General features: G+C 52.7%; 1 protein-coding gene across 4 annotated transcripts in view; it reads left to right on the top strand.

The window, feature by feature from the left end:
• Nucleotides 1-17,423, top strand: part of CNTFR (ciliary neurotrophic factor receptor) — a 201,613-nt gene that overhangs the window by 166,575 nt on the left and 17,615 nt on the right. For all 4 annotated transcript variants that reach the window (XM_059874113.1, XM_059874114.1, XM_059874115.1 and 1 more), the window contains 2 exons: nucleotides 12,224-12,341; nucleotides 13,168-13,334. In XM_059874113.1, the coding sequence (XP_059730096.1) occupies nucleotides 12,224-12,341; nucleotides 13,168-13,334 (285 nt within the window). The remainder of the gene's footprint in view (nucleotides 1-12,223; nucleotides 12,342-13,167; nucleotides 13,335-17,423) is intronic.

Here is a 17,423-nt window from a genome sequence, read left to right as displayed (position 1 = left end):
GAAGGATTGTGAGCCATCTGTGTGCATCAATAGGAGAGTCCCTGTTGTAGGAGGTGTTTGCAGTGTGTTTCTGATTCATGATAGGGAAGTGGGGCTCATGTGAGCCCAGATACCACAGCATCCTTATGCTACTGGCAAGGTCCAGACCACAGGGCTTGCTCTTCACCTGTAATTTTCTATGAAACGCTTCAGAGAGCACAGCAAAATCCTTCAGTGACTCTAATAACATTTCTCTCCAAAGCTCTAGGGTATTTCCCCCCCCCATCCCTGTGAAGTCATGCTTCAGGTCTGCTGAAATCCTAGCAAATGCCTCCTAAAACCCCCTGGAGCCCCTGCGACAGTTTATTGAGAGTCCAGGACTATTTGACCTTGGAGGGGTGAGAAAGGGAGGGGAAGAAAGAGCAGCGCTAGGCTTCCCTGCCAAACTACTTGATCCATTTGCTGAGCCCCTTGCAGAGACCACAACACAGCCAGAAATCTCTCCCAGACCATCAGTGGGGTATCTGGGCACAGTGCCTTCCTCTCTCCTCTGCCCCAGGTCTCTCAGGTGTCTCCCACTGTGCTGAGCAGTGCTGCTGCATGAACAGTGTGGTATGTTCCCTAAAAAAGCAGCAGTGCCCCAACCACCTGTGCATGGTGCCCATCCCAGCATCCTGGCCCCCTCATCCTGCCCAAAAAAGGTTTGTGATCCTCTGGCTCACAGCTCCTTCCCTGCTGTGGTGCTTGGAGTGTGCAGGAAGGTTGCCCATACTGCGGGAGCTCTGTGCTGGGGGTTCCCACCATTCCTCAGGAAATAATTAAAACACTGATAGCAATATTTTTATATGACAATAAGTGCTTTAAGTGCTTCTTATTTCTTCTTTGTTGTGAGCAAATCAGAGGATGCGTGGCAGGCTGCTGTCCTCCACGAGGCAGGAGAGGCTGTGCTGAGCATCCAGATTATCGCTGTCGGGGCAGGCTTGGCAAGGATGCTGCTACTGCCACTGATGCGGTGCTGATGCTCCCAGGGAAGGTGTGTTTACTTCTGGGGTTTCATTGTTAAAAGACCATCGATAAATTACAGGGAGTCCGGAGGAAAATTGATTAAAGAATTAAAAGATATCTTATGACCTAAAGGGGAGATTAGGGGAGTTAAGTGAGGAGCTTGCTGCGGAGTGGAGCTGGGGATGGTAGGAAGGGAGCAAAATGAAAACAACCTTGCCAAGGTGGTGATTAGAGCAGGTGGAAACAGTTTCTGTGAGTAAGTGAATTGGTTTGTGCCTCACGTTTTGTTTTGCAAATGCAAGGCTCTCACACACGGTGGGAGGGGGCTCCCCAAGCTGGAGCTGCCCGGGGCCGCACATGCCACAAACATCCCCTGGGGTTTGCCCACTGCTGCTGGTGGGGATTTAAGCATCAAGCCAGGATTTGGGGAAGATGAGCGTCATGTTCATGAAGCAGAGGGCGGCCTTTTTTTTGCTCAATTTCTTTGCAGATGGGCTGGATAATGGGACCTCCCTTGAAGCCCGCTGAGTTAAGGACACGGCTATTACTTCCAAATGCAGTGAAGTCCGGAGCTGTGTGAGTTACATCATCCCAAGGACCTCATTGCCTTAAGAAAAGAATGAGGCCAGGGTCTGATTCAGGCCTGAGGATAAAAAAACAAATTAGTAAAGAGACCAGTGGTATTGAGCAGTGCTGTTAGCTGAGCAGTGCTGTTAGCTGGCAGCCCAACACCTCCAAAAATGTCACACACTTTTGTTTTTCATCTGCTTGGAGGACACATTTTGGGTGAGCTACAAAGACTGATGCTCTTCCTGCCTCCACCCCAAGACACCAACAGCACAGGGGAAATTTCAGCTTGAACTAGGAACACTCCTACTGTTAATGACATGTCTGGTATTTTCTCAAAGCCAGAGAGTGAGCAGCTAAGGACTGGTGTGGAGGCTTCGTTTCCTATGATAAATTAGGCATCTTCCCAAATGCCTGTCATTACTGGGCTATCATCACCCCTGAGCAGCCAGAATAACACCACAAACCAGAGCCACACTCTGTGGTGTCCATCTCAGCTCCAGTGCTGTGATTTTTCCAGAGTGTATCATGCAGAAGCACAGGTGGGATGAGTCAGGTGGCTTCTCTGGATGTACCAAAGGAGGCTGACTGATGCTGGGAGGAGTCTCACATATCCGGGGTGGGAACAGCATGGGGAGATGCTCCTTCTGGTCCTGGGTCAGTTCTCTACACCCAGCTCCAGCATCTCCTTTGGCTCCAGCCCAGCTGTTTTTGCAAGGAGCCTGCAGGTGGCTTCCCAGCAGGACTGCAACAATGACACGAAGCTGCACAAAGCCACCAGATTACAGGGGACAGGGCTCTCCCACACTCACAGCACGGTCCTGGCAGCTGAGGCACGGGCACAGGCTGCGGATCAGCCCAGGAGCAGAGCAGCATCTCACCAGGAGATCATGTGGAGCAGAAGGACAGCCCCAAGGATGTGAGTCGCTGACCAGGGGATGCTGAGTCTGCGTGAGCAAACCCAAATGCAATCAGGATGGCCAAACACAGGATGAGCAAATGGCTCCTCTGCCTGTGCACATATCTGGTGCACATACAGATGCCCATTTTTAAACCCACTGACCTGACTGAATCCAAAGCAGAGCAGTCAGTACAGACTCAAGGGCACCATGGGATGTGTCTTGAGAGGGAATGGAAGAACAGACTGTGACATATTCCTAGCAGACCATGTGGGTGAAAGGAGAGGGTGGTTTTCAGTCAGTGCTGAAGGAAAGGAACTTTACATGCAAAACCAGTGCTAGTGTGAGGAGAAAGTGGGTAGGGGGTATATCTGTTTACTAACCACTCCTATCAGCTCCTCCTGCCCAGACAGGAGAAGCCAAAAAATATGTTCCTCTGCTGCCAAGAGAGTCAGAAACCTCTTACTTCTTCCTCTCCATTTCCCACGGGGTGAGAGGCCTCTCTGCCAGCAGGTACTTCCCTCACTGGGTAAGAGGAGAGCAGGGAAGGGGACATATCCAGACTGCATGTCAAGCGAGATGAAGAGAGAGGAGGCATTTTTGGAGAGCTGCTGCCTGTTAAAGGCAGCCCACACTCTCCCACTGGGAGATAGCTGGTAATATTCGTGGCTAGCTTGTTGCTCAGTGCATGACAAAGTGCTTATAGCTTTCCTCCAGAGGCTCTTCCTGGATAAATATACAACTTCCAGGAGTTCTGGTGGGACAGCTTCGCCAAGGATACATGGCTGTTGATGGTCCCAGTTGTGTCTGATCACACCTGGTATTTTCCCTGTCATCTCCATCTGGAGAGAGGATGGATTGCTTTCTTGCAGCTGTTAAATAAGATGGTGGAGGGGGCAGGGGCATTGCATGGTGTAGACTGCACAGTGAATTTCTGCCGGAAGCTGGGAAAAGAGGGAGAAGGGGGTGCTGAGTTCTCTGCTGCATGCAGGGCAGGCATGAAGGCGGGGGACCCTCGGGGTCCTCAATACCTGAAGAACCCTAGAGATCACCCTGCATTCCCCCTGCATGACCAAAAAAGGCACAGCTCTCCCTCTCAGCACACAGGGACATTTCCTCTCTATGGCTTCTCCAGCTGAGCTCCCAAAGGAGACTGTCGGGGGTTTACAGGCTGCTCTGGTCAAACCTTTTATCAAGGAGAGCCAAGGAAGGCAGCTGCTTCTCCCTGGAGAGCAGGACTGTGTTGTGCTCCCACGCGCCCCGACCACCACCTCCTTGGGGTGTGGAGCTGCTGCTGGGAACCCATGTGTTACCAGGAAGAATCTTGTGCCTGCATTGCCTTGGCACAGTGCATCCAGCCCCATGTCGAGGAGAATGGTCCCCTGAAAGGAGAAAATGATTTGGCAGGGATTGGGAAATTCTGTGTAATTAATGCCCTTCATCTTTCCCAGCCATTTTAGAAGAGACAGGCCCAGCATTTGGGTGGGTGGGAGCTGCAGGGGCAGGAAGCTCTCCTCTCCAAATCCCAGCTGTGGAAAGCCCTGAGAATGTGCAGAAACTGAGAGTACATCAGCCCCCTGCTCTCCCTTACCCGCTCTCTGGGCATGGCAGACTGGCATCCTAGAATGCTCCAGGAGCTGCAGGCAGGGATATGCTCTCCATCCCCGGAGCCTCCCAAGGCCCGGTTTGCCGGCACTTTTCCCTCGTTCGCTGCACACTCCCTCACCCCAGACCGCTCTCCAGGTCTCCAGGAGCTGGACGGGGGCCCGGCACAGTCAATCCCAGAGCAGCCGGTAACGAGGTTTGGTCATTACTGCCCGGGGCTATGTGCGAACCAGTGACCTGGCTCTGAAATGGTTTATGTTACATGCAAATCCCCTCGCAGAGGTGTTGGGGGAGGAAAGCCGGCCTCGCCGTGAACTCCCTGGGCTGATGAGCAAACCCCAGCGCAGCAGAGAACTTCCCGTGCCCGGCGCGGCGCTGCGCTGCCGCATCCCACCGTGCCGGGGTACCCATCCCAGGGGTACCACACCGAGCACCGCGGCCCCGGCCCCGCTCCAGGACTGGCGGTGCTACTGTTATACACAAAACAATAATCAGCTGCCGTAACGAGGATGCAGAGTAGCTGAGCTGGCTTCCCTGCTGTTGTGCCGGCTCCAAGTGGAAACAGCTGCATTTGGTTTGGTTAAATGTTTTATTTACTCACAATTATCCCAGATAACAGGTTTGCGTTCGTTTGTTCAATATTTAATATTGTTTCAGAGCAAAGCTGCTCTTTGGTTTCTGGTGGAGGACTGGGGGGGTCAGAAGGCGCTTCCTGCTGTGGTGTGGTCCCAAGTGAAGGGTGAAGCTGTCCTGCTGTGCATCACTCCCTAAGGCACCCGGCCTAGATTGCTGCCCCATGGGAATAAAGTCACATCCAGGAGCACAGCTGGGTTTGGAGTGCTGGTGTGCTGAGCAGGATGGTCATTTCCCTAGGACAACAATGCTGCCAAGCACCAGCGCTGCCAGAGGGAGTAGGAACAAGAGTGTCTGTCATGGGTTTGGGATGCCAGATGGCTTCTCCTGCCTAAATCACCTTCCCGTAGCATCCTGCACCTTGGGGAGCACCTCCAGCAAAGGCTGCCATTCCAGACAAACAGTCCACCCTGCATCAGGGTTGCCAGAGCCCCTTTGCTCTTGCTCTTCCTCTCACAGATCAATGCTGTGAGGATTGCTTGATAATTTTCTGGAGCCTGGAGAATGGTCAGGTTTGAGGGGCAGCTCTGCTGTGCTGGAAGCAGCATGGCCTCATGCACTGCAGGATAGGGCAAACTCCAGTGAGCCTGTGATCACACTGGGAGCTTGCCCTGCCACTTTGGCTCAAAGTGGGATTCTTCTCTCTCTCTTCTCTTCTCTTCTCTTCTCTTCTCTTCTCTTCTCTTCTCTTCTCTTCTCTTCTCTTCTCTTCTCTTCTCTTCTCTTCTCTTCTCTTCTCTTCTCTTCTCTTCTCTTCTCTTCTCTTCTCTTCTCTTCTCTTCTCTTCTCTTCTCTCCTCTCCTCTCCTCTCCTCTCCTCTCCTCTCCTCTCCTCTCCTCTCCTCTCCTCTCCTCTCCTCTCCTCTCCTCTCCTCTCCTCTCCTCTCCTCTCCTCTCCTCTCCTCTCCTCTCCTCTCCTCTCCTCTCCTCTCCTCTCCTCTCCTCTCCTCTCCTCTCCTCTCCTCTCCTCTCCTCTCCTCTCCTCTCCTCTCCTCTCCTCTCCTCTCCTCTCCTCTCCTCTCCTCTCCTCTCCTCTCCTCTCCTCTCCTCTCCTCTCCTCTCCTCTCCTCTCCTCTCCTCTCCTCTCCTCTCCTCTCCTCTCCTCTCCTCTCCTCTCCTCTCCTCTCCTCTCCTCTCCTCTCCTCTCCTCTCCTCTCCTCTCCTCTCCTCTCCTCTCCTCTCCTCTCCTCTCCTCTCCTCTCCTCTCCTCTCCTCTCCTCTCCTCTCCTCTCCTCTCCTCTCCTCTCCTCTCCTCTCCTCTCCTCTCCTCCCTTCCCTTCCCGAACCTTCCCTTCCCGAACCTTCCCTTCCAGAACCTTCCCTTCCCTTCCCGAACCTCCACGAACCTCCCCGAACCTCCCCTCCCCGAACCTCCCCAAACCTCCCCGAACCTCTCCTCTTCTCTCGTAATGCCTTGCCCAAAAATTTACAGCATTGCCTCTTGCCATGCTCACTGAATTTTCTGCAAGGGAAATGAGAAAATCCATAGCTTGGTTTATGAGCCCCAATCAGTGTAAAACAGGGCCTTTTAGAAATTTATCTGTTGCTGAGTCCACCTTTTTCTCCAGTACCTTCTTGGGGAATAAATTCTTGCTCTTTGAGGCTGGGGAGATGGCTCTTAGGTGACAGCAGGGTCAGGGGTCTTTGGCTACAGCTGCAGGTGTCCCTGTCCCATTTTGGGAGCTTCCAGGGAGGTGCTGCAGTGTTGAGTCTGAGGGCTGGGCTAGATGCTGGCTGAATGCGGACAGCTCTGCTGATCAGCTGGGATGCCTCACACTCCAGAGGGATATATCTTTAGTGTCTAATTTCAAGGGAAAGGAATTTCCCCCTGAAAATGTCCATTTGCTAAGATTGGGGTGGCTTAGACTTAAAGGGAGGGACATAAACCCTGTCTCCATCACTTGCCCAGGTCACCCAGGAGGTCAGTGAGAAACAAACCCATCTCATCCTGTGCCCCTGTATTCCTGGGTTCTCCAGTTCTCTCTCAAATGAACTTTGCTGCATCAGCTAAAAACAAACAAACAAAAAACCCAAAACCAACAAATTAAAAACACCTGCTTTATCCTTCTTGAAGAAGTGGTGGTTATGAGCATGATGTTCCCAGAACAGAGGGAGCATCACCTGCTATCCTCCGCACCCCTTCTCATCCTCACACTTACCCAAGAACAGATGGTCAAGGGGAAACAGAGCAAATTCAAAGCCTCACCTCCCTCCCTTTCTCCAGCAACAAAACACAGTTGCACCCAAACATTTGGGTCCATGGAAGGGACTGTCCTCAGCCGTAGCCACGCTGCACTCCAGCGCAGGTGGCACATGGCAGACAGATGCTCCCCTGATACACCTGGCAGTAGAAATATGATTTATTCATCATTGTTTTCTTTGTTGTTTCCTACCAACCTCCTGTACACAAACAGGCTTTTAGAAAAGCGGCATTAGATAAATAATAGATCGTGCTGGCAGCCAGCATGTGCATAACAAAAGCATCTGTGTAGATGCGTGTGTGGAATAGCAAGGTCTGCTGCTTTTGTGCCCACGTGCTCAGTGCTGGCATCTTGTGCCCAGGTGGATTCCTGTTGTGCTGTCCAAGCCTCTGCAGCTTTACTTTTGGTCAGTTGTGTGGCTTTTTTTTCCTGTATTGGTACATACCCACTACCAGTGGTGTGAGAAAAGTCGCTGGGTGATGATCTGGTCCTGCCGTGGGCACGTGGGGTGCAAACAGCCGGAGTTTGGCAGCAGAACAGCACTGGTTGTGGGGTTGTCCCCCTGCGTGGGGCAGCACAGGGCTCCTGCCCATGTGCAGGCAGGCTGTGTCACAGCTGTACCTCTAGCTCAAGCACATGCTGCTGTCATAGGCCCTGGAGTTTTTGCTGGCCCAAGACAGAGATGATGAGTTATGCAGGTGACCCCAAAAGCACACTATGGGCTCATTATCCCCCATCAGCCCAGCGCCTGAATGTGCCCCAAGTGCACCAGAAAAAATACCTCCTACAGAAGTGTTTGAGAGGCCTCTTAAAACTTTTATTGGCGCTATTTTTTGTATCCCTCCACCTGTGGAGCAAGGCATCTTTAGTACATTCAGCCCTCAGCAGGAGAGGAAAATTATAACTGATCCATTTCAGAAACCCCTAAAAGTGACCTAAAATAACTTTTCTATATATAAAAGTGTCATGATTTTAATGTCCATTATCTCATGACCTAGCAGAGCTAGGAAAAGCTCTTGTAGATCATTTTTAGTGGTTTCTAAAATGGATTGGTCACACTTTTCCCCTGCACAGTGGGACTGAGGGTACAAGGACAACTGGGCTTTAGAGATGAGGAGGGAAACAAAAATCTGTTTCAGTGCTGGTGTATCCAGAACTGTTTCATCCTCCAGGACCAATTGTGGTGCTGTCCCCAGCTGAGCAGAAGTGCTGAAGCTGGTCAAGTGACAGCTGTTCCCAAAAAGCTGTAGAGGCAGAGCTAAATGGATGCAAAGCATGGGGCACTGTGTGGCAGGAAAGCCAGCTCTATTCCTGTCACTGGTCTTTTCAGGGTTCTGCAAAGACAGTGATCCTGGCACCAGCTTTCACTGCTGTGGCAGACTCAGATTTTGCTGGAGCATCTCATAGTTTGTGAGCCATGTGCCCAGATGGGATGTGCTCAGCTCTGAGCTCAGCTCTGAGGCTTTCATCACCTCACCCAGAGCTTTTGCAGTGAGGCTGGTTGCAACCCAAGCCTTTGGGAAGCTGCCACAGCCAGGCATTAAACATGCTGGGTTTTCAGAGAGGACATCAGCAGAGCACATGGGAGAAGTGGCTCCCTGCCATGCAAGAGGTTAATAGACAGATTAGAGAGGGCAGGCGCTGTTTGTGGCAAAAGGAAAAGAGCTCTGCTTTTACTGAGTTCAGCAGCTCCATGAAGCAACACAGATGTAAATATTTGTCAGAATTAGGGAGGCTGTGTGCAGGAGCCCAGGGAGGAGTGCCCAAGTAGCTCAACCTGTTGTTCAGACTGTTTGTGATGTGGGGCAGGTGCTGAGAGCTGGACATCATCTGAGGGAGGATGGAGAAGGTTGGAGCAGGACACCCCACACCCAGCAGCACTGCCTAAAACCTCAGGGCAGAAAAAGCCTTTAATGCTGCTCCCTTGATGCCTTTGTTTTCCTCCACTGCCTTTCTTCCTCTCTCTGTTGGCCTGATGGGCTGGCCCACCTCCAAAGACAGCATTACAGCACGCTGGATCGATTGGAGCCTGCAATTTTATTTGCTGTCTTTAAGAGCCTTTGATGGGCAGCATGAGCTGTGCCAGTGAGCGCCTTTCCTGGGAGAGGAGGGGAAAGGAAGAAGGTTGCAGGCTACCATCTCCCAAAGGGAGATGAGGAACCTGCCACCAGCTTGGAGAAGACACCAAGACTGGGTGGGCAAAGAGAGTCCTCCTGATGCCGCAAGGCAGCTGGGAAGGGGCTTGCAGCTCCATCCTTTGTGGTGCCTGGCATTGATGGCCACAGTCACCCATGTGGTGTCATGGTCACAGCCCCCTGTGGCACACTGCACGGGCCTCACACTCTGCCATGAACCTTCTGCCCGTCAGGGTGGAAAGGGGGGGTATCTGCCTGACAAATCCCTCCTGGGACGCCTGTGGCTCTGGGACTGATGGCTCTCTGCAGAGATGGAGTTTGCAGGAGTGTCTATGTGAGACAGCTTGTGTCTGCCCAAAAAAAGAGGGCAAAGGTTGGGCTGAGACAGGATTCATACAGCAGCTTCCCTTCGGCTGCATCTGTCCTTGAACTCTGCATCAGGAGGGCAGAGATGCAAGGATCATTTTGTCTCCCTTCCCCAGTCTCTCCTTCCACCTCTAGCTTGCTAAAAGACACCAGAGGGTAAGAGGTGGAGTGTGCTGGACACAAAAGGTTGGGGGTGCTATTGGGGACCAGCCTTGAAGCAGAGGGCAGGATTTTTCTCAGCATTCAATGCTGTGGAAATGGGGCACCTTCAAAAGCTGCTGCAGAGTGGGGATCGAAGCAGGATACAGGATGTGCAGCCCTCCCTCCTCCTCCTCCTCCCAGCATAACGAACCTGGAGGAGTGAGCCTGCCCCAGCCTCCTCAGCGGAGGAATTAGCACAGATCACGAAGAGCCAGATCCGGCGTGATACTGGAGACAACAAAGATAAATTATCCTGAGACGGACTAATTGTGGCGCATAGCAGTGCAGCATCTTGGGCCGTTCTGGTAGGGCTGCACCCTGCAGGACTCCAGGAATGCTCGAAAAAGCCCCGCCTGCTTCAGCCCGGCTTCCCTGCCACTCCTGGTCACAGGCGGAACAGCTGAGTACAAGCAGCAAGCGTGCGAGTCGCCTACGGTGGCATCCCCAGCATCCCCGAGCAACAGTGCCAGCCCCATCCCGATTGCCGGGTGCCGGGCAGGTGCTGTTAGCCCACAGTGCCCCCACGCGGTCACCCGGCACCCAGAGGCTGTCCCCAACCCCCATGCACCCTTTCAGCCCCTCCGGGACACCTCCCGACCCCCGACTGCACCCCGCACACAGCAATGCTGCCCTTGCCCCCGCCACGCCCAGGGCAGGCAGGGAAGGGGTTAAGGAGCCTGCGGGGAGGAGGAAGATGATGGGGCTGTAGCAGGGATCAGGCCCTTGTCTCTGGCTTTGCGATTAGCCATTCTGTTTTGATGTGGAGGGTCTGCTTGAATAATTTAACCCGGAGGCTCATTAACCAGGCTCTGGCCTTCGTCTGTCGGCTGAAGGCTGAAATGGCCATTAGGAGGATCACGGAGCGGAGCGGCGCAGCCCTCCCTCCCGCCGGCCCCCTCCGTTCCCTCTCCCTCTCTCCTTGCTCCCTGACTCTGCTGCACTTGGCTCCCTTATCAGCTGCTTGCGCCCTCCAAGCCCTGCCGCAGGGGCGCCGAGGGTGCTCAATGCCTGTGCCTCAGTTTCCCCGCTGTAGACCGCAGCAGGCTGCAGACTCCAGTCGTAGCTGGAGTTCATTCCTGAGAAAGCTGTGTCCCTGCGTGTGTCGTGCCAGTAACGCCCGGGCTGTGGGGCTGGAGAGGCTCTGGGGCTGCCGGGTCTGCTCGGTTTGTTTCAAACCGCCTCCTGGGAGAGAAGAGCACTTCCTGGGATATTCGCAGTGGATGGATGGGGATGAGGGCAAACGAAGGAAGGGCAAGAGGGAGCGCCACAGGATCAGACAGCCTTTCCAAGGTTGGGGACAGCCTCTGGCACTTCCAGCCCAGAGAGTGTATTTTATGGCAAGGCACTGTGCCAGGCTGCTGTTCTTAACAATCAGTGCAAGTGCCTGGGTACCAAGAAGAGTTGACTTTGGTGTCAGATCAGGTAAGGTTTTTACCAACAAAGGCAAAATTTATCAGCCAAAAGGTATCAAATCTCATTCTTCAGATGCACCTTCCCTCAGCATTTTGCAGAGCTCTCCTGCAGCCCTTGCTGTGCTCCTGCAGAAAGCAGAGTGCAGTGCACATGCTTCCAGGAAAGCCAAGTACAGTGTGAACACTTCACTGGGTTTAAAATCCTCTTCTGCCTCTAACCTCTAGGATCATCTGTTGAGGCCAGAGTGTTGCAGCCTAAATTGACACTAGTAAAGTCCAAGGTAGAGAAGCAAAAAGGACCTTGGCATAGTATCCACAGATGTTTATTTCAGCCATGCGGTGAGATGTTCAGGTCCCAGCCCACACACATGGAGAGTCCCCCTTTCCTTCCCCAGGGGCCTGGGGGCTGACCCTGGTCTCCGGGCAGTACAAAGATAAGGGCCAATCAGGGAAATGGCAGGGAGTGGCTCAGGAGCACCTACGTTCAGACATAGCAACAGGGGAAGGAGCCGATGGGGTGTAACTTAGGAGGGGCCTCCCAGGGCTTCCTCGCCAGAGGAAGGCTGCTCCCGCTGGGTGCTCTCATCCTGTCGCCTGTTGCCTGTGTGACTCTTTGGCAGTGCAGCAAAGTCAGGGATGCTCTTCCCCATGCCAAAGCGTTAACACTGTTAGTCCTCTTGCAGAGCTGGATTTTCTCTACTGGTTTTGCATTGCTCCTCCTCATCTTGTCAGTGGTCCTTCTTCCTCCCTTTGGTGACCTCTGATCATTTGGAGGATCATCCCTCAATAAGTTTATCACTCCCCAGGGATGTGGCAGAGAAAGCTGTGAGCAGTGTAGATTAATGGCGTCAAGAGAGCAGTACCTCCTCCTCATCAGCAACATCTCTGTCACAGCCTAGAAGACAATTTCCCCTGGTACCTGCAAACGGTCCCTATCACTCCATCCTTCATTAGAAGCAGTGAGCTGCCCAAGGAGAAGGTGAGCTTTGCACTGCCCAGCCCAAAGCAAGGTGTCCTGGAGGACCTCAGTAGAAGACATGGGACAAAGACACCCAGATCCTTCCAGCATGTGATAAACACAGGCCAGGCTCCCCTTGCAAACCCTCCCCTCCCAGTCTGGCAGCAACTGGGAGTGGTGGGTTGTCCCTTTGCTCAGAACTTGGTGATAACCCTAGCTCAACAGGTTAATTAGGTTAATTACCCTTTCTCTTTTCCGGGCAGCCCCCCCGAAGGAGCCTGTGCTGATGTGTCGGTCCAACAACTACCCGAAGGGTTTCTACTGCAGCTGGCACCTGCCCACTCCTACCTACATCCCCAACACCTTCAACATCTCTGTCATGTAAGTGTCTGGGAAGAAAGGGTGCAACAGGGTGAGTTTCAGTCCCCACAGCCTGGAGCAGGTCTCAGGTAGTGCCATGAAGTCTTGGGGCGGTGGGTCCTACTTGTGCTGAGCATGTGGCATCAGTGTCCCAAAAATGGGCATGGGGAAGGATTTTCTGAGCGCATATAAACTGGATGTTTGGGACCAGGACTTTGTGCCAAGAAGTTTTTAATTTCCTTAGAAGGGGCCAGGAAAGTCCCCATCCCCCAGGTCCCCTTTCCCTGCTTCCCAAGACTCCCATAGTCTCTGCACCACTTGTCTGTAGTGGATGTTGTGCCCACTTTTTTTTGGCACATTTGGCACATCCATGCTCTCTCCTGGTGTAAGCTGGTTGTTGTTGGGCAGCACCAGTGTCTCTCACCTAGAACTGGCCATGGCATGGCCATGGCATGGCATCATTCCCTACCCTGAGCCAGAGTTCTGGCACAACCCTTATACAGGCCGATGCCATGTATTATCTTCTGAGGTTTGTGTCACCATCAGGAGACCTTGTTCCTCCCGTGGGAGGGCCAGACCCAAACCCAACCCCAGCAGGGTCCCATTCTTTCATTGGGGCCAGCATGAGGATGTTCACTGAAGCCTCTGTGTCGGCTTGGGAGAAAACCTTGTACACAGGAGCCCACACAATTCCCTGGCAAGAGGAAAGCAGCCCTTTGGCTGCAGCAAGGGCTGGTGCATGGGCACCATTGCCTTAGTGGGGATGCAGAGCTGCACAGTCTGCCTCCTTCCTCCAGCAGCTTGGGTGCATCCACAGATAACAGCTCTTCTCACCTCTGCTTTCCAGACACGGCACAAAAGACATGGTCTGTGAGAAGGATGCCGTTCCCAAAAACAGGTGTCACATCAGATACCTCCAGCTCTTCTCGACAGTGAAGTACAAGGTGACTCTGACAGTCACGAATGCTCTGGGCAAAAACTTCACCACGCTCACCTTTGATGAGTTCGCCATAGGTAACTTCCACAGCAGCAGCTGGCCTCTCCAGGGCGGGGTTGGGGTTGGCTTGCTCTGCATTGGCATCCCTTGGGAAGATGGGGCAGGGAAGGGACTGGCTCTCCAGGTGGAGATTCTCCTATCAATGGAGATGGGGTCTGAGCCACTCTGGCATCCTCCCTGTGCCCCTCCCATTCTCAGGGCCCTGCTGGAACCTGAGCATCCTGGGGGAGCCAGGCAGGATGCCCACAGGCAGCCTCCGCACTGGTCACATCAGTGGCCTGGTGTCATGTGTGATCCCACTCCCAGTGGTCCAGATCAGCCCATGGTTACTGAGTTCTTCCCTGTTTGGGATGCTGGGGAAAAAGCTGCCACATATTAGGGCAGAGAGCTGTAAAAATTGTGGGGTCCAAATGGTGTTGCCATTCTTACCCCTCAGAGTGTCCCTAAAGGAGAGGTTTGGTGTTTGTGCTGAAAGCAGAGTCATGGGAATTAGGATTGGAAGATAAATTAAAATGTCCCATTCTCTTGTGTCCATCCTTAGTCAGGATAAAGCTCTCCTATAGTCAAGTCCCGCCAGCCCTTACCTAATATTCTCCTAAAAACTCTATTCCTTTTTTTGTACCTGTCCACTGCCCCACCAGGACAGCAGATGTTGTGCAGTGTGGGACAGGGAGCAGCAGGCCCTGTGAGCTGGGCTGTCCACGTCTCGGGCTGTGCCACAGGGATGCTTCCCAGCCATGTCCAAACCCAGGGCTGAAATACTCCCCTGACTGCAAAGGGTGGGTATGAACTGAGCAATCCAATGCCAAACACAGCAAAACAGGGAGCTTTTTCCACCATCCAAAACTGGATTACAGCTGGTGCTGTAACATCCTCAAAGAACAGGAGAGAATGGAGTTCAGGAATACACTGGAAAACAATTTTCTAGTTGTGTGTGGCAATTACTGAACCTGAAAAACAAATAAGTGAATAATTAAAGTGCAGCCAGTGGTTGGTCTTTGCCTTTGATGTGCTACGCATCACAGCATGGAGAAGCTGGAAGTGCTGGCGTGCAAGAAGAGGAGCTCCACTGCTATACCAGATTTTCCCTTTGCACCCCAAATCCTGGAAAATATCAAACAAGGCACCAGCTCTGAACAGAGCAGGGAAATAACTTTGGAATGGGGACTGTCCTGCTATGTGTCTGCAGCCATGATCCATACCTGAAGCTTGTGTTCATCAAAAGCATTGGGAATGCTGATAACACGGGAGAGAGCTTAGAAGGGAAGTGGTGGAATTTCAGCCACTTGGGTGCCTTTAAATGGAAATTGTTGTGTTTGTGGAAGATACACTCCTTAAAAATGAAGGTAACCTCCAGCCTGCATGACCCAGGACAGCAATTAAGCAACATTTTCCAAGTTCCTTGCATTCCCTCCTGCAGGAGTTCAGGGCACCCTCTTGTAACATCTGTATCCCACCCATGCCCTGCCTAGCTTCCCAAACATCTGCTCCTCCATCCAGCACACAAGGGCAGTTCCCCTGGGGAAGCACACCCAGCTGCAAGCCTCGGGCATCCCAACACCAGCACAAAGCTGGATCCAGCCCAGCAGTTTGAACTTGGCCCAGGTCGGAGGAGTGGTGAGCGGAGGCCAGCACTGCCCCGGGCCAGTCCTTAGCACGGGTGTACTATTGCTGACTTTTGCACAAGTGCCTGGAAGGGTGCAGGGTGCCTGGACACATCTCAGCAGTGCACTGAAGGGTCACACCAGCTGGTATCACCTGGCTCCAGGATGGCATTTGGGGAAGGGGTGCTGGGCTGATGCCAATAGGAGAGGCTGTGTCCTGCACCAGCCCACTCTCATAACCACTTCAGTATCCAGTGGCCTTAAAATCTCCATATTCTGCATGACTGTGAAATTCTCCTCCTCAGGATTTGGTACGGGTGCCATGCACCAGCAGCACAGACAGGGTGGTGACAGAGTGCTGAAGCAGGCAGTCACAGGCTTAGCAGATCATTACAGCATCTGCTTCTGCTGAACAACAGCCCCCCACCCCGAGTGGAACTTCTCCTCATGCCATCCTGGTGTCAAAACAAGAGCACTGAATTGCTGCATTTTGCTAGGCAGTTTTGCCCCGGCTGCTTGCAGTCCTCGCTGAAGCTTCAGTGTCTCTTCCAGCTTTCCTCTCTGCAGCTGCAATCCAGGACTGTGTCCCAGCATGGGGAGTGCTGGAGGTGTGGATCTAGCATCCAGTAGGTTGTCTGGCCATCTCAGCTGGCCCGATGAGCTCTCATCTGGGAGATCTCATCTGGGTTTCCCTTTGCTAGATGGAGGGTGGAAAACCTACGGCTCAGGGCAAAGTCACCACTTTGGCTCATTGAGAAAATGCTAAGTGGGAACATTGCAACATCTGCACTCATCCTGGTAAAATGAAGAGATAGTGTCAGCCAGGATGTGTGACGCTTCTCCAGAAATCCCTGGGCTCTAGTTGTCAGAGCCTGCCTTGTGTTTTCCCCTTAGCCTAGAGAAAAACATCTTACCTTCTGCTTGGAGGTTAAAGTGCAGACATGTAGCCCCGATCTCATTCCTTGCTAGGAGCAGAGCAACTGAAAGCCAAGGAGACAGCAGTGCAGGGCAGGCAGCTCTCTGTCCCAGCACCATCTGAGCTGGGAGAAGACCCTCTGCTGGGTCAGACCACCAAGCACAAAAACCCCCTGGGAAGGAGTGACCTCCTTTGGTTTTGCTTCTTCACTCCTTTCTCCATCCCTGAAGTTGCCAGAAGAAAATCCCTCCCCCAGCTGCTCAGAAGATGGTCTCTAATTGAGTGGAAAATGGCTGGTACTTTCTTTTGCTGTCCTGAGCCCATGCCTTGCTGGCGGTCATGCCGTGCTGGTTATTAGCAGCCAGCTGCAAAGGGTCACTCTGCATTGTCATTTTCAGTGATGACTGGAAAAGCTTTTCTGGCCCTCTGGCCCCCATCTCCTATTGGTAGAAGATCCAGACTGCCTTCTTCCTCATCTTGCTCCTGCAAATTGTTTTCATAATTACATCTTCTGCAAAAGTATTGATATTAATAAAGGTGAGTGTGAGGAGGTCCTGCAGAGCCCTACAGACATCAGACTTCAGCCTCACAGAGGAGGAAAAGGGACTGTAGGGAAGAGGGCCTGGGGGCAGAGGAAGATGCCAGGGAGGAGTGAGGTGGTGTGTAAGGAGCTGCCACCTCCTTCATGATGGCTGGAACAGCATGGGGACATTTTTGGCCTACTAGGATACAACCACACCTTCCTCAGTTGTGTTTCAGCCCAAGAGCTGTTTTTTGCATTCCCCAGGAAAGCCAGGACAGCACCACCATGCAGCAACATCAGCATCTTGCCTCAGCACCTTTCTCCTCATATGATCCTGGGGGAAAATATGAGAAGATGCACAGCATTAAAATGAGGAAGGCAGCCTTGGATGGGGCCTTGCAGGTGTGGATACCTTCATCAAATGTGCTGCCCATGCCTTGTGTGACCTTGAGAAGGTCATCTGATCCTTCCATCTCCAGCTCTGGGGTGGCGAAGATGCAGAGCATCTCAGAGAGGCTGCATGATGCCCATGTCTGTATGAAATTCGGAGTCTTTGAACACAGGTATACAGTCGCCTAAGCAGAAGGTCAGTTCAATTCATACTACTTAGGAAGGCAGAATTAAATTACCTAGACTGACATTTGGCTAAGACATGGAGTTTAATATCCCTCTGCTCATGGAAAATGCCAGGGGATATTTAATGGCCGCAAGGGATCCATTTTAGTGCTTGTTGGAGAGACGGGATGGGCGACGGGCCGCTCCATGCCACAGGGTCTCAGCTGCCTTTCTGAACCACTGGATTCATTTTGAGACATGTCTGACAACAGCCAGGGGCGATGGATAGCTGAAGACTCGCAGTTAAGCGTGCAGCGCCTTAAGGAGAAGCTGCTCCCTGATGCTCTTCTTGCACTTCAAGCCCTCTCATATACACAGCAGCCAAAAACCAAGCGGGAAGAGCTGTGAGTAGCCTCCTGGCCAAGTCCCCTTCCCAGGAATGTCTGATGATGCTCCCTTAGCTGTGCAGGATAATATTACATCTGGTTTTATAGCCGCTTAACCAGTA

The sequence above is a fragment of the Haemorhous mexicanus genome, chromosome Z (genome assembly GCF_027477595.1).
Source record: "Haemorhous mexicanus isolate bHaeMex1 chromosome Z, bHaeMex1.pri, whole genome shotgun sequence".
In the NCBI taxonomy this organism is placed as follows: domain Eukaryota; kingdom Metazoa; phylum Chordata; class Aves; order Passeriformes; family Fringillidae; genus Haemorhous; species Haemorhous mexicanus.
Note: the sequence above shows the minus strand (reverse complement) of the source record. Positions and strands in the feature narration are given on the sequence as shown.